At 36.6% G+C, this 21,726-nt stretch overlaps 6 protein-coding genes across 7 annotated transcripts; 2 read left to right on the forward strand and 4 right to left on the reverse strand.

Moving 5' to 3' along the window:
• The first annotated feature begins 1,098 nt into the window (after positions 1–1,098).
• LOC124218278 (uncharacterized) lies at positions 1,099–2,510 on the forward strand. The gene is made up of 3 exons (XM_046624859.2): positions 1,099–1,418; positions 1,531–1,659; positions 1,765–2,510. The coding sequence occupies exons 1-3, from the start codon at positions 1,197–1,199 to the stop codon at positions 1,927–1,929; spliced, it is 516 nt and encodes a 171-aa protein (XP_046480815.1). The 5' UTR covers positions 1,099–1,196; the 3' UTR covers positions 1,930–2,510.
• ATPsynbeta (ATP synthase, beta subunit) lies at positions 1,933–5,585 on the reverse strand. Its single transcript, XM_046624837.2, has 7 exons — positions 5,425–5,585; positions 4,180–4,395; positions 3,791–4,054; positions 3,352–3,695; positions 3,041–3,266; positions 2,709–2,938; positions 1,933–2,596 (listed from the first exon to the last, which is right to left on the reverse strand). The coding sequence occupies exons 1-7, from the start codon at positions 5,531–5,533 to the stop codon at positions 2,423–2,425; spliced, it is 1,563 nt and encodes a 520-aa protein (XP_046480793.1). The 5' UTR covers positions 5,534–5,585; the 3' UTR covers positions 1,933–2,422.
• Positions 5,586–5,731: 146 nt separating this feature from the next.
• On the forward strand, positions 5,732–20,499 carry LOC124218266 (prostatic acid phosphatase-like). 2 transcript variants are annotated; one of them, XM_046624834.2, is made up of 10 exons: positions 5,732–6,247; positions 6,342–6,639; positions 6,731–7,068; positions 11,860–11,918; positions 12,364–12,464; positions 16,554–16,652; positions 17,106–17,345; positions 17,486–17,671; positions 18,279–18,605; positions 18,708–20,499. In XM_046624834.2, exons 1-10 carry the CDS (start codon positions 6,111–6,113, stop codon positions 18,885–18,887), a joined length of 1,965 nt encoding a protein of 654 aa, XP_046480790.1. In that variant the 5' UTR covers positions 5,732–6,110; the 3' UTR covers positions 18,888–20,499. The 2 variants fall into 2 exon arrangements, with proteins under 2 accessions (XP_046480790.1, XP_046480791.1); XM_046624835.2 differs by having other exon boundaries at positions 6,141–6,261.
• On the reverse strand, positions 7,139–12,119 carry LOC124218276 (wurstfest). Its single transcript, XM_046624856.1, has 4 exons — positions 11,952–12,119; positions 8,715–8,832; positions 8,474–8,640; positions 7,139–8,363 (listed from the first exon to the last, which is right to left on the reverse strand). The coding sequence occupies exons 1-4, from the start codon at positions 11,960–11,962 to the stop codon at positions 8,138–8,140; spliced, it is 522 nt and encodes a 173-aa protein (XP_046480812.1). The 5' UTR covers positions 11,963–12,119; the 3' UTR covers positions 7,139–8,137.
• On the reverse strand, positions 9,106–10,780 carry LOC138190301 (uncharacterized). The gene is made up of 3 exons (XM_069135740.1): positions 10,241–10,780; positions 9,839–10,042; positions 9,106–9,473 (listed from the first exon to the last, which is right to left on the reverse strand). Exons 2-3 carry the CDS (start codon positions 10,034–10,036, stop codon positions 9,108–9,110), a joined length of 564 nt encoding a protein of 187 aa, XP_068991841.1. The 5' UTR covers positions 10,037–10,042; positions 10,241–10,780; the 3' UTR covers positions 9,106–9,107.
• MED10 (mediator complex subunit 10) lies at positions 20,139–21,462 on the reverse strand. The gene is made up of 3 exons (XM_046624864.2): positions 20,943–21,462; positions 20,560–20,643; positions 20,139–20,437 (listed from the first exon to the last, which is right to left on the reverse strand). Exons 1-3 carry the CDS (start codon positions 21,062–21,064, stop codon positions 20,248–20,250), a joined length of 396 nt encoding a protein of 131 aa, XP_046480820.1. The 5' UTR covers positions 21,065–21,462; the 3' UTR covers positions 20,139–20,247.
• Positions 21,463–21,726: the final 264 nt, after the last annotated feature.

Genomic DNA, 21,726 nt, shown 5'->3' on the forward strand with positions numbered 1-21,726 from the left:
AGTTATTATTAAATATTTGTTATTATATATACACGCACGCTCGCGGCACACAAATTTTTGCTAAGATGCGGAAAAATAATATTAGTTGAACTGTATATATATATATATTATATTAATCAATACGATATTGTTGTTCTATTATTTAAGTATCTCATTCCGAATATAATACATAATTATTACAAACCTTTTCTCTGACTATTACTCGTCCACAACATGTATTTTCTTGTTTTGCTATAGAGTGAATACACAAATTGCCCAGTTAAGTTTAACAATCTTTTTAGCAATGTGGGGATTTAATTGCGCATGCCGATCATAAAAAGGCCTCTCCGCGCGAAATTCAGTGAAACTATTGTCCACAAGCAGAAAGCGTGACGAAAAAAAGGTGTCAAATAGAAAAAATAAAAAATACCGTTAACTAAACCTGTCGAAAGTCGTCATTTTTTGCTACTATCATTTTTAAATTGGATTATTACTTAAGTAATAACTAATAAAATTTGCATCTTTCTGTAAACTCAATGTTTTTAAAAACTCAACTCTCTAATTCTACTTCAATAACTGGTAAAATAATTTTAAATTGTTACAGTATGTTCAGAATACATACTTGTGTGTAGAAAAGAAGTTCTCTCAAACTTGACGTTCCTCCCATATTTTTTTCCACCAAAGGTTCCGAAACCCGGTTATCGTTACCCCGCCATTTGTTATTAAATATAAGTCCACAAATGCAAATTTTATGTGTTTTATCGACTATGGAGGTGTCAAGTATGTATTCTGAACATACTGTAAAAATTTAAAATCATTTCACCAGTTATTGAACTAGAATTAGCAAGTTTGGTTATAAAAAACATTGAATTTGCAGGGCACGATGAGAAATGCAAATTTGATTAATTATTACTTGAGTAATAATCCAATTTAAAAATTATCGCATTAAAAAATGTCGACCTTTGATAGATTTAGATAATGGTATTTTTATTTTTTTTTTTTGATGACACCTTTTTTTATCCCGCTTTCTGCCTGTGGACAATACTTTTAATGATTGGCGTGCTCAATTGTTCATCGTCATGACATCTAAAAGTACTGTTTTTTTTTTTTTTTTTTAATCGAAATTTTCCATACTTTTCCCAAATCATTTACCTAAAAAGTCTCTAAATCAGCAACAATTTCGGTTCATCGTCACTCAAAATTATCCGTTTAAAATAATGCCGCTACTAAGGCGTTTGAACACGTTTTCGGTCATACTAATTACCTTGTTAATTTCTTTAAATGTTTGTAAATCCTCGCTAATTATCGGCTGTGATCCTGAGTTGTCAATTTCAACCACTGCCGATCAATCTTACGAAGAGTATCAAAAAGAATTTGCGGATGAAATTGACGATGTAAATGACTACATGCAAATAGTGGCAGATCAGCTAACTAAAGATGTAAACGTTATTTATTACTATGTACTTAGTTTTTGACACATGAAATTTGCACACTCATTTTTACCATCATTTATTCAACTTTTACCTTTATTCTTCTTATCACTTATTGCAGGGTATAGTTGTCGTTCGAGCTGTAAGGACCACAATTAATGTTCCGGAAACTGTCGATGATTTGTTAACATGGGATAACTTAGATCAAGGAGCAAGTGACTGCGTATTTGACCAGACAAAATTCAAAAACGTAAGATTTTCAATACATTAATTGTCCATTTTTCTTAAGAGTTATTTGCGGATTTTGATATTTATCTCAATGAGTATTTTTTTTTTCATTCCATATTTTACTCAGGGTACTGCAAGCCGTCAAACTACTGTGTCTCGGAATGCTGATGTCGAATTTGAAACAGATCCAACGATGAGTGGACTAACGCCCTCTGGTTTTCCAGAAGAAAAATCTGCCTGGAAAACTGAAAATTTGCCACAAAACGATCCAAATGAAGAAGTTACTCTCTAATCATCCAAGTGATTCCGTTTTTTTTATTATTTATTAAATTTTCTCTTTTCAACTAATATACATGTTTGTGTCGATTACAGTAACACGACATCGCACCGTGTATCTTCTCTATCGATTATTAACAGTTTTCAGTAGTAATAATATGCAATAATAACGGTAATAATAGATTTATAACCGGGAAAATAAAAGATGCTCTTTCAACCTCAAGATTAATTAGAAGTAAAAATTCACGATACGTGACAAAGTATTATTTTTGTTTCATCATACAAAGCTTTTCGTTTTCACTTTTAAATCTATTTTATTTAAAACGGTTTTTCCTGACTACAAATCAATCGATTACAGCAATCAGCGAAGCTCACAATTTGAGCCCGTATGATACATTGTTTCTTTTGCTTTTTTTTTAGTCGGGCGATGACAATGGAACGTTGAATGATTCCCTGCTGGGCGTTTTATTAAAGTTTAAAGGTTCAACTTTTAACTATTGGTTTATGGTTTATGATTTGGCGAGTGTTTCTGCCTTTGCTACAACCTCTTCAATTGGTCCAACCATATAGAAGGCAACCTCTGGGAGGTGGTCGTAATCTCCGGCCAAAATCTTCTGGAAACCTTTGATCGTCTCGGCCAAAGGTACGAGCTTTCCAGCGTGTCCAGTGAACACTTCGGCGACCTTTGAAGGATAAAAAATTAAAAATTAAAATATACAAGCGTTATGATGAATTGCGTTACGCGAATAGTATTTAAAAGCACGTATAACGTTACACGGTTTTGTAAAACCTCACCTGGAAGGGCTGAGAGAGGAATCTCTGAATTTTACGGGCCCTCGCGACAGTGAGTTTGTCCTCTTCCGACAACTCGTCCATACCCAAAATTGCAATAATATCCTGAAGGGACTTATAGTCCTGGAGGATCTTCTGTACGTTACGAGCGATGTTGTAGTGCTCGCTTCCAATGATGTTGGGGTCCATGATACGGGAAGTGGAGTCGAGGGGATCGACGGCGGGATAGATACCTATATTTGGCACGATATTCGATTAAAGGAATCGCAACATTAGCGCAAATTCATAATTTGAAACTCCATCGGGGGAAAAAAAAATTTAAAAAACATGGTTACCCAGCTCGGCAATGGCACGGGAAAGCACAGTGGTGGCGTCCAAGTGAGCGAAGGTCGTCGCTGGGGCGGGATCGGTCAAATCGTCAGCTGGCACGTAAATGGCCTGGACAGAAGTGATGGATCCCTTCTTGGTGGTGGTGATACGCTCCTGCATAGTACCCATGTCTGTTGCCAATGTTGGCTGGTAACCTACGGCTGATGGAATTCGACCAAGAAGAGCGGACACCTGGAAGATGAGAGAAAAATTTGATGAAATTTGTTTGACTATTGACAAGATTTCATTCTCAATCTTTGTTCTTTTTTCTTGTTACCTCAGAACCGGCTTGGGTGAACCTGAAAATGTTGTCAATGAAGAGAAGCACATCCTGACCTTCCTGGTCACGGAAATATTCGGCAACAGTTAAACCGGTGAGGGCGACTCGGGCACGAGCGCCGGGGGGCTCATTCATTTGTCCGTATACTAGCGCTACTTTGGAGGTTTTGTCCTTGAGGGAGATTACACCGGACTCAATCATCTCGTGGTAAAGATCGTTACCCTCTCGGGTACGCTCGCCGACACCAGCAAACACGGAGTAACCACCATGGGCCTTGGCGACATTGTTGATGAGCTCCATGATCAGTACAGTCTTGCCTACTCCGGCACCTCCGAAGAGACCTGAAATATTCGTGAATGAAGAATCTGCGCTTGCAAACTCGCTCGAAAGATCTGACGTTCTGATTTCGGACTATTCGAATTGGTGGTTAAATTACCAATTTTTCCTCCCTTGGCGTATGGGGCCAGAAGATCGACGACCTTGATACCGGTGACAAGAATTTCTTGCTCTACGGACATTTCTACGAACTCCGGAGCTTCAGCGTGAATTGCTGCTCTCAGCTCAGTCGGAATCGGACCACGCTCGTCGATCGGCTCACCGATTACGTTGATAATACGTCCCAGGGTTTCCGCACCTACTGGAATACGAATTGGGTACCCAGAGTCCTGGACTGCCTGTCCACGGACAAGTCCTTCGGTACCTGTGTTAAAAAAAAAATGACCCAGTTGCTTTAGAAATTTTGCTTATGGGCAGATTTTACTATTTTGGAAGTCATTTTTGCATAGCCTGTTACAATTGAAGGTGCTTTTAATAAGACTTATTTACCATCCATGGCGATTGTGCGAACGGTATTCTCTCCCAAGTGCTGGGCAACCTCAAGGACTAGCCTGGGGGAGCGATTTTGTACTTCGAGAGCATTGAGGATTGGCGGCAGGTTGTCCTCAAACTGTACGTCAACGACGGCACCAATGATGGCAACAACCTTGCCGGTTGAGCCGGTGGCTGCCTTGGGGGATGCCGCAGCTTTTGCATATTGCCGGTCTGCAAAAATGGAATGAAAAAATGACCTGAATTTCAAGAAAACAAACGTGTTTTATATGAATTAACCGAAATCCTAGCATTATGTGATAGGTAAACGAACTGATGCCAGATTATGACATAAGTAGATATGTACGTGTAGGTCTAAGATACATTGATTGATATGACTAGGCGTAGAGAAAATATTTGACTGACCGTGACCCCAAATTTTTGTGGTCTTGATTCGATATTTTGTTTTATTTAATTCTAAATATACTCGCTTCGCACTTTGTGTATGTATTAAGAAGAAAAATCCAAGTAGTTGAAGCATTTAATTATTACATAATAGATTAAAAGAATATAGGAAGTAAATGGGAGAAAATTTGCGCTAAATGAAACAGGAGAATTTTGTCAATGTCGACGGAAATTTACGCGAAGTTTATAAAATCCAAGACTTCGGACGGTATGAATTCTGGTACTTTGTAACAATTGAGTTTTTGGTACCGTAAATGTGAATTCTGCGGAATCCTCCGCCGCCTTGCGAATCGGCTCCCAGTTCAACATGGCGTCGCAATATATACAAATTGAAATTTAAATGGCAGAAGGAATTCGGTTCACGGTTTATTTAATCGTTTCAGGGGGAGTACATTCTTGATCGTAATAATTTTCAGTAAGCCCACGTAATGAAAAGTCTATACGACTTCGGTGTGACCTCAATGGCTGCCGTCTTAGTTCGGCCCAATGAAGCAGCCAGCCAGCCGAGCCGAGCGACAGACAGAATTGGTATTATATAATCGATATTTGAATAACTTGGCAAAGATTTATAGAGCGATTGTTATTGATTAGGGCGAGACGATTGGACGGGGAAAGACAGCGGAAGGTTGTACAAAACAGTTGAGACAATATCAGCTGGTCTTGTGACTCGAAAAGTATTTAAAAACCGACCCAATCCGTCGACTTGCAGGGGTAAAGTCAGAGAGACCGAAGTGGCGGGACTGCTACAAGCGTTAGGGTTTTTTGTCAGGGTTTTATTACTACTTGATTGAAACTTACTGTTTATTGAAACCGCCCCAGCGACTTTAGCAGCTTCGTTTTGCAGAAGGGCGGGTTTTACAGCCCTCAGAGCCCCGGAGGCTGCCTTCGATACGGCACTCAACATCATGGCCGGTCAAGTGAGAAGGGAATACGACCGGAATGGGTTGTTTCCGTGTTCCGCAGCACCGTCGTCTATATCCAATTCTATGCGCAGATCCTAATTTATTTTTGTGCGCATACTGTTACGTCCGTCACTCCACTACGCTTGCGCGTTTCGATTTTCTAACCTTTTTTTTCCCCGTTTATCAGCTACGCGTATAGATCGCTCGCACCGTCGATGATCTTGAACCGTTTTGGCGCCCTCGCAAAGATTACCGGTATAACTAGTGGATGCGAAGTTTTGAACCAGAGACTCTGTTTGAACAGTCACCTACCGTGACCGTCGGTATTCAACTTGTAATCAACCATCTGTGAAACTACACAGTCTGTGGAGGTTTAAGATGTCACTTGTTTTTCATTTGAAATAGAGCGACCTTCGGAATCAAGATTTATGATTTTAACGCTAATTCTTGTCATATACGTTTGAGTTCGTATCGCAATAATGAGAACATTGTGCTAGTTATTAAAATCGCACAACGTATAAGTGGATTCGTTTACATTTCTAAAAACGTATCCGGTTGCAACTGACAGTTGCTGCTTTCACAATGTACAGTTTACATATAGCGAGTGGTGTTAAGGACGATTGTAGAAAATTGATAAACCAATTTGAAGAATGCGATACCGTGAGATTTCAAGACTTTAGCACTGTTTGGCAATCCATGAAATTCTCTGCGATATTCACGTGAGTTTATTCCGGTAGTATTTTCTTACTCTTTTATTCAGAACTATTATCACCGTTCAGTCATCTCCAAACTGACTCACTGCCGTACTTTCAGGGGTCGTCAATCTTATGCGGAGATGCTAGAGTTCTGTGAAGAGGTCCTGCAGATCGCTAAAGTCTTCATGTTGCCACCATATCGATTCAAGACTCAAATCGGTGGGTTGTATCTACTCTACGGATTGTACTACAAGCTACCTTGCAGGAAAATCAAAATAAGAGTGACTCTGTCAGAGTGGAAGGAAATCCTCGAGCTTCACAACAACATAAGAGAAGGCAATCACACCGACGCCAATTATATATTGTCCAAAATGATTTACAACGACGTATTTTATCACTGCGCATTTCACCGCGAGGTGCGAGTAATATTCCAAACCTAAATAATCTCCCAGACACGCTTATCATTTTTTTCATTGCTATGATTTACTTTCCTTTTTTTGTCCACAGTACGGTTTAGAGAAGTTTCTTCGTGTCAAAGAAGTGCAGACTAATAATCAGTACTCACTTTTACCGACGCTCAGGGACATGGCAGAACCTGATCAGATATTGTCCAAGATAGAGACTTTTAGCAAAATTTATCACCAGGCCAAATCTGAGATTTCCAAAGGTAGCGAGCCCACAAGAGCCTTGAACATGTACAACGCCAAAACTGCTGAGAAGTTAATTAAGAAAATTAAAGATGTAGAATATACTAGGCAACACCCCATCAGTGACACGATTGATGAGGAAAAGATGGTCTGCAGCAGGAAGTCGCTGAAAAATACATTGGAGAAAGGATCTCAGGTGTAAGTTTATCATAATCTATATTTAGCATTATTTAAAATAACTTCACTACCAGTTGCTAGTAATTGTTCATTTCTGTTTTGTTAAAATCACATTTTAACTATGCTTATCATCAATAATCTGTCACTGCCTGCTGATTTTTTTTTTTCTAGAAGGTACTGTTAGTCAGATTGGATTCTCCCACTTGTTTGATCTGTGTTCAGTAAAATAGAATGCCAGTCTGCTTTTCTTTTTGTCATAAACTGGGTAAGATATTTGCCAATGTTATATTGTAGGAAAAGTTTCCCAGACAAATCTCGAGCGAAAATTGGACATGGGTTTGACACTGATTCATCAGATGAGGAAGAGTTAGAAATTAATCGACTGGATAATTACAATCCTAATTTACCAGAGAGATTTGAAGAATCTTCGGATTCTGAATAAATAAAATTTGTCCTGCAAATACCTCAGCTGTTGAAGTAGCCCGACATTTTATAATTAAAGTCAGTATCTAACATTACATACCAACAATTTTGATGCGTTTAATTTTATATATTTTTATTAAAAAGTGCACATCGGTGTAGAGAATATCATTTATGTAAATATGAATCGTGCATTAAACAAGCGGCTCCTTGAAAGAATAAGCCTTAAAATTGTAATGTTCTTGAAATGGAAGAGAAAAAACCAGATTATCTGCATGTACGCACGGATAATAAGGGGATATCAATTAAATTACTAAACTTATTATTCTGAAAAGAATTCAATTAAATTTCTAACTTTTAAAAAATCGCTGCTAAGACTCGTTTCATCTTCTTCGTTCATAAACTTCTTCTAGGTGTTCATCATTGCTTTAATTATATTTCAAGCGTGATCTTCTTTTTGCCGATCGTGTTAACTTTAATACTTGACGTATCGTAACAATTCCCCAGCCGAAATTTCGCGGCACAATGAATACAATGTTTAATGCAAATGCTGAGCTCCCTCTTCCTCACGAAACAAACCATGTAGAAAAATATCTTACCAATAGAAAGTAATCTCGAAATAAATTTCTAATCGCCTGAGCAGCATGCAACCAAATTTATGACAATTAGTTTAGTAAACTTTTAATTGATTGTTGTCGTCGAAGCCGGCGCTGTGCCCAGCGTTTCGGACTATAAAACTTGTTCCATCGTAATGCATGCGTCTTTCTCCCCTGCGGACGAATAGGTGCGAAGTTTGTCCCAAAGAGGCTGTGCAGTGTAAAAAGGGAGTTGTAAGAGACGCCGTGCCGTTGCTTGGTGACGTACGGAGTTGATACTTGTTGCTATTTCTTGCAATTCTGCAAACAAAAAAGAACAAGTGTGTTCATAATTTATAATAATTGATTCATTTAACTTGACTCCGACCCAGACATTATGAAAGGTTAATTTATTATTGATGAGCTTGTACCTGACGAGTCCGTCGGGAGTTTGAGAAACTCTGACATTGTTTATTATCCAATTTTCAACTCCTTCGTCGGTTAGCCAGTACTGAGCGGCGCTAAGGGCGGTTGTAGCTTCCTGAACGCAGGCTGGGCCGTGTCGAGATTCTGAGTAAAAGACGCTCAGAGAAAAGTCCTGTGAGCATCGATAATAATGATAGTTATATTTAAACAAAGACTTGGGCATAGGAAAATTAGGAATTCCCCTACCTGACTCATGTCGGAAAATGTGTCGGTAGTTGTTCTCGTTCCAGCAGTATCAACCAGGTAAAACAAAGCGCATTGTTCTGAGGTGAAGCTGACGCCCTTGTACCACATTTTGGCATATCTAGTGTAAAAATTGTGCACGCGCGATTTCACAACTGGCTTTAATCTATAGTGTATTAAACTAACTTGTTGTTTCCATGGGTGTCGTGAGCCAGAATCTCAACCCGTGATCCATACTGATAAATCCTTCCATTGGGGTGAAGAAGTGCTGCCGCGGCACCGGATCCGCTCAGTGATAGAACAATATTATTCTAAGTAGGAAGGACAGAGGATTTAAGGAATGAAGAATTGGTCTAGGAGGAAGGAAAGCATAATCTGAACAAATTAGACTTGGTTTCACGATTCGAAATTGCCTGGTAATTTTTTCTCTTCATTTTCAATTGCGATACCTGCCTTGAAATTAATCACTCTAACTGCCCTGTCAATCGTCATGTCGACTCTGATCCTGTTGTGAAGTCTCAACGAAATTATTCCATGAGGTGTTGCAATAGCTCCACCGGCTCCGGTGTCTGTCTCATGCTCTCGCCAATTTTCAGTGTAGACGCAGGCTTCCTCTGTCGCGTAATAAGGCGTTGCTATTGGCTTTGGATTCCTCGGCTGACGCCAAATAGCTGCTGACGACGAAAACGTCCCGCTTCCAGTCACGCCTCCCCATTGATCCGACGGTGGTGTTTCAAAGTATTTTGAAAACTCAGTGTACCTCTGAATATCGGTCAGTCAAGGGGTAATTCTTTTTGGCATAAATTACCACCGTACAGTAACAATAAGCAAAACTTGCTAGTAGAACTTGAGATTGGATTTGACATCACGAGCAGCAAGATCGAGGCTAATATCAACCTTTGATCCTCATTAACCACGTTTATCTAAGTTTTAGTTAGTCCCATGATTTTTAAACATGGCATAAAGCAGTGATACCAAATGATCAAAGAATTATAAAGCTGTAACATCACGTACTTGGCATAGACTTTGATACGAAGCGTTATTGCTTGCGGTAATTTATTCAAAAAGCTCGGTTTTATCGACAGATATTCAAAGCTTTTCCATCAGAAAATTTAGTCGCATATCACCTGAAAGTTAGACTCGTCAGTTTGGGCGTGATAGCTGTGAGCCGTGTAAAGCGACCTCGGTCTCATCGGAGGATTCGTGGTTCCTTGGTGAGACTGCAGCTGCAGGGGTGCGGAACTCGGTGCCGTTGTCGAAACCGGCACATTTTGGATTCCTTCTTTTTGAATTTCCTTGCGAAAATCCACCATCGCGTTCGCCATTACCGACTATCGTTTCATGCAAATGATTCAAGATCCGGCTTATTGAATATTACGCAATAAATGATACTGATTATGGTGCGAATGATGTTGATATCAAAGGATACAATTATCCAATAATTATACAATATCGCATTTCGTGAGGACGAGATTACATCTTGTTTTTTTATTAACGATAATAATAATAAACGATGCTAACACACATACCTTCGAGCCGTCGGCCGTTTTTTGTGGCTTCAATTTCTTACGACGTGATTTTCGGGATTTTACGGTTGATCTTTGACTTTTGTCGATCAGGCGATCCACGTTTGCAAAACGATATGGCGATTCTGGTTCAATTTTTCTTGATACTTATAAACAGTTTCGGTAATAGCGTGAGCTTCTTTGATCATAGGCACTTACCTCTTTTTTCGAATAAATTATTTAATTGTATAATTTAACGTATGATATAAGATTATAGACACATATTCATAACGATCAAGATGTGCCCATTGCTGTATTCTCGTGATATTTTGCAACGTAATTGAGATCAGTTATTTATTGTCGTTAGTAACGTAGAAGTAGAAAAAAAGAGATCACCGCCCGAACACGCGTATCTACGTACTTATTGCGTAGACAAGTACAGGAATCGCGCTTGAAAATTGGCAAAAAGACAGCAAAAGAAACGAGGAAAAATTCAGAATTAATCAAACATTGCGAATCACCTTGGAAACGACTGTGGATCTCAGACCATTGTTCTTACTTCCATTTTTTTTTTCTTACCTCTTTCTCAGCAAACAAAAAAAAAAAGAACGAATTTTTTATAGTCATAGTATTACATAAGCCGTGTTAAGGTTTTTTCCTCCCAAGTTTTTTTTTTATAAATTTAGATTTATTTTTCTTTTTTAAACTTCATGAAAATACAGATTGTATTTTAATTTTAAAGCGGAAAATCAGAAACACCCAACGCGAGAATGCCAAGTTTCATGCTCGTATAAATGGCCTACTGAATCCATCAATATCTCCTTATAGTTACATATTCACCATCAGTATTACAAGAAAGAACGTCTAATCATTATGGCGAATGTGAATTACAAACACCGATTGGATAACAAATTCTAGAACGACCTACCGATGAAAGGTTGCGAACGCGAGCAGAAAGAATCATGGAAAATCAAAAATAGTCTAGGAAAGAAGTATAAAATACGGCCTTGAAAAATCAGACTTCTTTCTTCTTGCTCCAGCACGTGAAATATTCAAGGACGCAGAGATATTGCGTAATTGCGACTCGAGCCGCACTGTTGCGATCTCCTAATCATCCATCTGTTGTACATATGTATACATACGTATTTTATTTTTTTATTATAATTATCGCAAACTAATAATATCTCGCAACTTATGGCAGTTTACTAGACTGTTAATAACTCTACATGTATCACATGGTTGGTGGTAATTTATCCGCCCTTTGATGCAAGTTTATAAGGGGGGGATTTGCAGGAGGGGGAAAATCGCGAGTTACAGTTTACCGCTTGTCTCTATCGGTTTGCGGATCCAGTTGCTCAGCGGCATGCTTGAGCCACGGCAGCGGCTTAATTTATCATGAAAACGAGACTCGAATATAATCATTTTTAACAATCGGTATCATATGTACATAAATATTCCACCCGTTTCTCAAACTCGTCACTAATCGTTTTATACGTTGAGATAAAAAATAAATAAATTAAAAAAAAAAAAAAAATACATAGTAAACGTACCAAATAACATTATTAATTGAAATAATTTAACGGGGAAACAGAATAATCCTAAAAAGAAACGCAACAAAAAAAAAAAATGGCAAATTGTTACAGCTTCAGGACGAGACCCCTCCCGATTATTTTAGCACTGGTTTTCGTTACCTTAGCGATCGGTAAGTAGACGTGGTATACAAAATTACACTTACATTGAATACATGCCCAGATTAAACACCGTTCACCGTTAATTACAATCGAAAATTATTCAACTTTTTATTTAATTATTGTCATATGTTACGACGATTTTAAAATCAACTGCAAACGTCCAATAATTATTATACTTTATACTTCATAAGTACTGCTAAATACAAACCGCATTATGATATATCGTTATTATTATTTCGACTGAAATCTCCCGAGTCATGGTCGCGATAACGATAACAATAATGCATAATTATAATTAAATGACGGTATCGATTACGAACGTTAACACTAATCTAATTCCAATTATATTATAGTTTTGTAATAATTATATTCCCTGTACATTATTATTCTACTTTTATTGAAATAATATTAATCAATAATTTTTGACTATTGAAAAAAAATTTGTCGCCCTTTCAGCCGGTCAATCTAGCGATTCATCTTTGCGGCGAACCCGAAATAGCGAGGAAGATATCGATAACGATGGAGGCAGAAGTGAGACTCTTCGCCTGGCCACTGTCGTGAGTTGTGCGGATATACGTATATATTAAGTTTATTACTCTTGCGAGCTCGATATAGCAAGTATATTAGGGTGGTCGTTAATAAAAATGTTTATGCTCCAACTTGAAAAATTTTAAGTCAACTTTGAGAAAAAGGATTATCAAAGTTTCAATGCTCTGTCTCACTATTCAGGGGTGCCAGCAGATTTAAAAACAAAATTTTTTTTTCATTTTCATTATATTTAATTTTTCCTTGTAAAATAAATTTTTTTTTTTTCAGACCTTGATCTTTATGAATTTTATACACGGTTAAAAAAAAAATCAAACGGTAAATAAATAAATCTGGGATTAACAATACTTTTTACTCGAACATTTAAAATTTTCTATGATTAAGTAATCAACATGGCGTCCAAAAAAAACATAGCCTAGAAATGAGTCTGTAAAAAATTTTAAGGAAGCCTGGAATCAAAAAGGTGTACTTTATTCGATTGATTTTTTTCCACAGACGTGCCTGTGCAATCAATGGGACGCAGTATTAGTAATAGTAATAATTATTAACTATATTTACTTCGTCCTATTGACTAACTATCGAAAAATCCTTTAATTAATGTACGTATTAATGTAAGAGAGCTTCTAAAACTAAAAAAATCAATTGAAAAACGTACACCGTCTGTGCATACATGATTTATTTATTTTTACTATTTTGATTTGTTAATTGTTTATTCCAGGCTTCCTTAAAAATTTTTATAGACTCATTTCTAGGCTACGTTTTTTTGAACGCCATGCTGATTATTCCATCATAAAAAAATGCAAATGTTTGAGTAAAAAATATTTTTAATCCCAGATATATTTGACTACAGTTTGATCTTATCGCATCGTTAAAAATTCAGAAAGGTCAAGGTTTGAAAAACAAAATTGACTTTTATTTTATACGGAAAATATAAAAAATTTTCAAGGTCAACTTAAGATTTTCCACGTCGGAACATGAACATTTAATGGTCAATCTAAAGTATATATATCTACACTGTAGAGTGTCCCAAAAAAACCGACTATTTTTTTTTTTTCAAAGAACATTGAAAAATCGTCAGAGTATCTCTAGAAAATGACCCTGTGAAAATATAAGCTCTTAATATTAATATTTAGAGGTGGCGATTTGTAATTTTCTATTTCCCATTTAAATAACATGGGAAAATTTTTTTTTGAACTTTGGAATTTTGTGATGGGATAACGAGCTACTTCATAAGTATGACAAAATCAGGTCTTATAGGAAATTTGATGCTCTACAAAAAAGGTCTGATTGACATTTTGCGTAAATCCAGCCGTTTCAAAAATATCGAGCCTCAAACTTCGGACTGTTTAAAATTATGCTTTTTTTTTTCGTAAATACAACAAAAATTAATTTATATGTATTATAAACCCAGAATTATCAACTGAACAATAAATATATGCATATATTTGACGGAATGCAGCCGAAATTATTCTACAGTCAACATAGATTAACCATTTTTTTGTTTCACCCGGTCATTTTCATTCATAATTTTTTCACACAATCGATATATTTACTGTATATGCAGAGTTTTCAATGCACTTGTATTTACGTGTTCGAATACCTTTCTTTCGCAACCGCGCGGTTTTTTTTTAAATTTAATTACTACTCTTAACGCTGGCCGATGTCTACTACATCAAATAAAAATAGTCGACTTGAAACCCGTGAGCTCATCCTCTCGCTGTATTAATAGTGGTAATAAAATTGAAAATACTGTGATAATAACAATGATGATAGCGAATGTCACACGGAAAACATTCGAATTTGAATCCAATGCAAATCGTAGTTTTTTGCTATCAAACCGATTTTGTACTTCTTCTACAGCTTGTTGTGTCATTAAATTTTTTTTCTCTGATTACATATTTGCAATGTCTAGACAGACTAGTTTATATAAGGGCAGATCCATTAATTCTCGACGAAAGTGCGCGCACTAGGGTCGGCGATTTTGATGCTGATTTTTTCCTCGAAAGTACACCTAAAAAGGAGACGATACCGAAAATTTGAGCCCGATACGTGTAAATCCGGCCGCTGGAGAATTTTTTGAATTTTTAAAAAAGTCGATTTTTCACTAATTTTCAAATATTTGTATCTCAGCTTCTATATAACTTAACGACTCCTGCCCAGCGGCATTCTTCTCAGTAAGACTTTTACTTTTATGAAAACAATAGATATTAGGTCTAAACTTATATCGGGCTTAGCTAATAGCTTCCAACTAAAGAACTGTTTTTGTTAAATTTTACCTATTTCTAAAACACTATTATATGTACCGTATTTGAAGTTGAGAGTCGACCAGCAGCTAATATCTTTTTTCGAGGTATATTTTAATGGAATCTACGCAGCTTTTGCTTAATTGCTCCGATTTTGTAAAGTTATAGCTATTTAAAACCAATCAAATTTTAAAAAATCGCTGTAAATAAATAGCTAGCACTTTTTTCTCCGAACTTCGATTTGTTTCAAACTTTCAGGAAATTTGCTTTATCCTGTCCTCAAGAAGCCCTTAAAATTTGAACTAGGGAATCGAGCTTGTATTTGAGGTATAATTTTTTAATATTGTCAAAATTGCGTTGTTGAAAACAATTTTTGCTGATAATTTCTTACATGTCTATCGAATTATTTACATGTTGACAAGTAAGATATTAATATGTTTTGTATAGAGATGTAGCTGCTGTTAGTACTTATTTAGATAGCGGTTACAGTAGATATTTCCCGCTCAAAAACACTACAATCGTTCTTAGATTGTTTGAATTTGTATTGAAGGTCGCGCCCGGGCTATTCTGTTACTTAATTTAAAAAACCCTGAAATTATTTATATTTAATTCAATAATCATTATTTTATGTGCTAAAGTGGTGACTATTAAGGAATTCCTTATCAGGTTCATTGCAATTTTGACAATATTAAAAAATTTATAACTCAAATACAAGCTCAAATCCCTAGTTCAAATTTTCAGGACTTCTTGGGGACAGAATAAAGCAAATTTCCTGAAAGTTTGAAACAAATCGAAGTTCGGAGAAAAAAGTTCTAGCTATTTATTTACAGCGATTTTTTAAAATTTGATTGGTTTTAAATAGCTATAACTTTACAAAATCGGAGCAATTAAGCAAAAGCTGGGTAGATTCCATTAAAATATACCTCGAAAAAAGATATTAGCTGCTGGTCGACTCTCAACTTCAAATACGGTACATATAATAGTGTTTTAGAAATAGGTAAAATTTAACAAAAACAGTTCTTTAGTTGGAAGCTATTAGCTAAGCCCGATATAAGTTTAGACCTAATATCTATTGTTTTCATAAAAGTAAAAGTCTTACTGAGAAGAATGCCGCTGGGCAGGAGTCGTTAAGTTATATAGAAGCTGAGATACAAATATTTGAAAATTAGTGAAAAATCGACTTTTTTAAAAATTCAAAAAATTCTCCAGCGGCCGGATTTACACGTATCGGGCTCAAATTTTCGGTATCGTATCCTTTTTAGGTGTACTTTCGAGGAAAAAATCAGCATCAAAATCGCCGACCCTAGTGCGCGCACTTTCGTCGAGAATTAATGGATCTGCCCATAAGTATACTGGCATAAATTTTATATACTAGTACTATATAAAGTTTTGAATAGTTCTGATTATAATTCTCACAATAATTTACTATCACAGCCAACTTCAGAGAGATGAACAAAAGAAGAGTAACAAGTAAATACACAGAAAATCGAGATAAAAGACGAAGATAAATCTGAAGGACAATGACAGATATAATTTCATGGTTTCGTTTCCATTTTAGTAGCATCGCATTTAGAATCATGTTCATATATCTCAATTATATGTGTATATCTGTAACGATAATAATTGGGCTTACCTTCATTATTTATTACATGTTACAATGGTTTCAGTATGGTGGTACACCAGCGCAATATGAAATTGACGCTTAGAGATATATCTATTTGAACATTAATTATACTTTTGACAATTAACACGAATTCAGGAATTGAATGAAGTAATTTTTCACAGTATACTATAAATTATTCAAGCACTATTTAATTCTGAGTGTGGAATTGTATCTAATGACTTCGTTTCATGCAGGTCTTTCGACATGCTGAGCGTACACCTGCAGACACTTACCCAAATGATCCTCACATAAATGATGCGTTAGCACCTTACGGTTGGGGACAATTGACAAATGTGAGTACATATTCTATTCAGTTATCATTATTTGAATTGTGAATGTATTATTTCGTTCGACAAAAGCAACAGTTGTGCAGAATTGAGGTCAAGTTTGTTTATTGCGTGACAATTTGATATCTTTTGATTATCTGCTGTATAAACTGGAATTATGTAAAGACAGGTCATCATCATGAACTCATTTACAATTACTTTTTTTTTTCCAAGTTCTGATCTAACGACACTGTGATTTACGTTCATAAATCCATTATAAGCCATGTTCCATTCCCTGGATGATACAAATACAGAAAAACAAAAAAAAACTGTTTCAGTTCAATTTATTCAGTGCTATTTATTTATTATTAATAATCATAATTTGTCTATCGCCGGCTTTCTCATTTATCTATCTCTCATTCGATTTGTAATGTGTAATACACATTTCCTCATTAATGCTAATTGCGATATTAATTGCAGCCGGGAAAGCTGCAAGCTTATAACGAGGGGTTGTGGCTTCGCAAAAGATATCATAAATTCCTTGGCGGCATATTTAGCCCTGATTTATTCTATCTCCAAACAACTGCTGTTGACCGCGCCAAAATGTCTGGTCTACTGACAGCCGCCGGCTTGTGGAAACCTGAAGGACCTCAAATATGGAAATCAAATCTCTTATGGCAACCTGTCCCTCTTCATTATCAGCCGCTAGACGAAGATACGGTGAAAAATGTTTTACTGCCAATAAATAAATTATCATAAATATAGTTTACAATTATTTTATATTTGTTCTGTTGATTTTTCGTCCATTTAGTTTCTTCTTTTAGGTTTCATTTCTTATAAACTTTTCGTTACTTTTCCAGCTTCTGTTAGTTAGAACTAGCTGTCCTGCGTATTATCACGAACTGGAGACTGTGAAAAATGCCACTGAATTCCAAACTGTACTTAATGCCAACAAAGATCTGTTCGAACAGCTGACCAACTTGACAGGCTTGACGATAGCCAATCCTGACGATGTTATGTCCCTTTATGGCACCTTGAGAGCAGAGGTTTCTATTATTTTATCAACTATTTTTGGTTCTTTTCATTGCTTCTGATATTCCACTTATCATTCAATTAATTGCATTATGAGAATAACGATAAATATCGCAAAAGCATACTCTTTTGCAATAACGCAACTTTCTGACATTTTTTAACGTCCATATATTCTTGCACACAAATTGGATCGAAAAAAAACCAGTAAGCAATTTGCATTGTGTATAATTTTGCTGCGCAAGCATTGATGCTGCTGGTTATCAGCCTCTCGCCTTGAGACGCCAAATCTCAACAAATGAAAGAATGAAGCAGTAGCAACAGTCATAAGAGCGGTGCAATATCATCCTTTACATCCATCGCCCATCATATTGTAAGTAGTTTTTCTGTTGAACTGAAGAGAGTGATAGAAGAAAGATAGGGTTGGATACGCAAGACTGGGTCGAATGATTTTATCATATGAATCATTGAATAGCAAAAACGCATTCTGAATCATCATGTGGTGTCATTCAATCCTTAATTTCTCGTGCCACTAACACGATTATGGCATCATATTTGATCCATCAACGAATGTAAATTGAATTGAAATCTGGATATCAATAACTTCCTTCTTACTGTTTTCAGGCAGATCTTGGTTTAGAACTACCTGAATGGACAAAAGAGTACTTCCCAGATCGTCTCATTCCATTAACACTGTACAGCTACCTGCCACTGGTTCAAAATGATTTGCTGCGCAGATTAAAGGGTGGCCCTTTCGTTAAGAAGATAGTAAATGATATGAAATCAAAAGTGAACGGCACCGAAAAGCGAAAGTTTTTCATGTACACCGGACATGATAGTACCATTACAAATTTGTTGGGCACCTTGAAAGTCTGGGAGCCACAGATGCCGGAGTACAGTATAATGACGTTGATTGAACTACATGAGGATCAAGGAGATTGGAACGTTCAGGTATGTTGTATTTTTCGTTTTATTTTCAATTGATGGAGTGAAAAACAACAAATTCAGAATACCATGTCGTCAGAGATACGAAATTTTACTCAATCTGGACAGATTTTTCTAAGGAACACCACACGACAAATGCCGTATCCACTTGCGATTCCCGGATGCACGACCGCATGTCCATTAGATCAATTCGTTCAATTGTTGACGCCTGTTATGCCGATTGATTGGGATGTTGAGTGCCGATTCGATGACCCAGACTACGTTGCACCTACTCCTCTCCCACCATAAAAAAAAAATCGCTCGATGGAAGCTGCACAATTCCACATTGGACACAATGTTGTAACCTTGTGTTTGCTTTCAAATTCGACATGTGGGTCAATGGGAAGAATAGTTAGATGTCAAGTTACCGTGTACAGTACAATCACATGCTCTTGCTTCTGTACGTACATAGAGATTGGAGGTCGAATCTATACAAGACAAAATATGATTTATTTTTCTGTGATGTTTACAGGTCTCTCATCATTTGTATGATGAAAGAATTACATAGAACGTTCAAATTTTTTCATGAAGCATTTGATGAATTTTATAGATTACAACTTAATTAACTTCAAGTAAGAAGAATAGTGGTTCCAGGGACGAGAAAAATGATCATGTAATCTATTGTTGATTCTGACTATTGATACTCAATGCATTTATTTCGCTCCCATATGAGTTTGTTTTTGTCAATTTAATTTTGCTTCTTACTTTCGTGTATTACATCATTTGAATTTGAGAAATTCGGAATAGTAATAAAACGATTACAATTATTATAATGAAAATATGTTTTTTTGAAGTGCCTACTTGTACACATTTATTATCGTATAACTCGAGAATACCTTATGATTTGTGGCAATCGTTAACACACAGCATATAAATGCTGCATTCCAGGTGACAAAATTCAAAAAGAATAAGGCGCATTCGTAAAAAAGTGATAATATGCTATATTCATCGATAATCAGCAAAATCTTTTTCTCTCAAAATATAAACGGGGCATCACAGACGCTAATTGACGCAAGTATATTGTAAAATCATTATAAATTTAATGTAAGAATTGAATATGGTCGAGCTCAAAGTTTGTTAGTTCAAAGACTTTTCATCTCAGAATTGCGGTGCAGAAGCGGTTTCTGACTAATTGGATCTCAAGAAACTCAGTAAAGCTATTAAAAACATCGTCAGACCAACAGCTGAGAAATTACGAAGGAAAATGTTCGTTTTTCAGCTGCAACTTCTGATCCACTGTTTGCAGCAACTTTAGACTACGTGGAATCATTTCATCTCGCAAAACTAGCTTGATGTAACGTCTCAATGAATTATATTCAGCGTTTTTCACAGTAGGTCAAAAATAGCCTAAAGAATGACAATTACCTTTCTTTTTTTCAAGCCTAAAAGTTTGAAGGAAATGCAAAGAAATTTTTTATTTTTTTGGTTTCAACTCTTGGTCTCTTCTTAGTCATCAAAGTGCTGAAATATTTGGTTTTACAGTAAAAATATAACAACTGGTTATTTTCTAAAAGTAAAGAAAATTTATGAGAAAAATACACAAGTAAGGAATCAAATTTTAGGAGATAAAAACTCTAAGCTATGCACAACATAGTATAATAACATTTCATTACTCATCACCACGAATCGCTCTGTATTTTGCTAGCTCATTAGGAAAAACACAAGTCAACTCGAGCAGCATGTTGGCCTTGAATTTTCTGTACGCATCAATCTTTCCCTTAACCTGTTCATTCTTTGTAAGCGCCTTCTCGATGCAGTCTTTGGTGTAGAGTTGTGGGTTTCGTCCCTGATCTATGTAACTATCGAATAAGAAACAAATGTTTGTAAATTAGTATTTAGAATACATACAATTTTTAACGAATTCTGTCATAAAGTCCCCCTCATAAATTTGAATTCCCTTAGCTCTTGAATCGGTACTTACTCAAAGACTTCCAGCGGAACGTGAACATCTTGGACCTGCGATTTCAACTTGTCCACTTCTTGAAGTCCATTCACAAGACCTTGTCTGCAACAGAATGGAACCAGGAGATTGTTAGTTGTATACAAAATGCCGACAACATGGTTAAGAACTTCGCAAAGAAAATATTCGTCATTGCTCGAAATAGTTTAGAAAATTATTAGCTTTGAATAGACGACAAATTCAACAGTGGATAAGTTCGAACTCAGACAGTTGAGAGAAACAAACAAGTGTCTTTAGAAATTGAGAGTTGTCAAATACTTGTCAACGACATTCGGTACGTTATCGTAAGTCGGCCCCGTTTAAGGCGTTTGAACAGAATACGGAAAGCAACATTTTATACTCACATCTTTTGATTGAGCACGTTTTGCCCTTGAGGTTGGAAATCGCTCACTATTATACGAATCTGGCGCACATTTTCGATAAAAAGTTCGAGCTGGGTTTCCAGGTTTTCCAACGGCGACGCCATTTTGCTAGTCTATCCGTAGCGTCGTCTGCTAGTGGACAGATCATAGACTGAACATTAGGTTGGAGCGCGTGTACCCTGAACCTCGATTCCGCCGTTTTTCGTACTATCCTTGTTTTACACCCGCAGTTGATACTGCTATCTCTTTCTAGCGATCTCGGGGTGGGGATATGCAGGATGGCACAACCTGCAACTACCCCTCACTTGCCTTTCTCCTTCACTCTAGCGCTTGGTTCTCATAAATAGCCTATCGGGTCCCTTGTATTTGTGATAGGTACGCGAAAATTCAGTGCTCGTAAAATCAGTCACCTTAACTGAATTTTGGTGTTCTGTCTCATTAACATCCATCACACAGCTGTCTTTGTGTGAATATTTTTAGAGAGAAAATACAAAAGCGTTCACATGTCCCGCTTGCCCATGGTCGAAGGATTACCTATAACATCCACCCATAGACTTATAGGTATATAAAATAGATTGAGCACGCCGGGCATTTCCCTTGCTCCCTGAATGTCTATCGTTGTGGTGCTGTCCCTTTTTCTCTTATGAGGTTTTCCGCCTTACTCCTTTCTTAATACCGCCCATCGTGCGGGAACCAATCGCTAGATGGGAAGAAAAAAGCAGGTGAGGGGCAGTTGCAGGCTGTGCCATCCTACATATCCCTACCC

Source organism: Neodiprion pinetum, chromosome 4, assembly GCF_021155775.2.
Source record: "Neodiprion pinetum isolate iyNeoPine1 chromosome 4, iyNeoPine1.2, whole genome shotgun sequence".
Taxonomy (NCBI): Eukaryota; Metazoa; Arthropoda; class Insecta; order Hymenoptera; family Diprionidae; genus Neodiprion; species Neodiprion pinetum.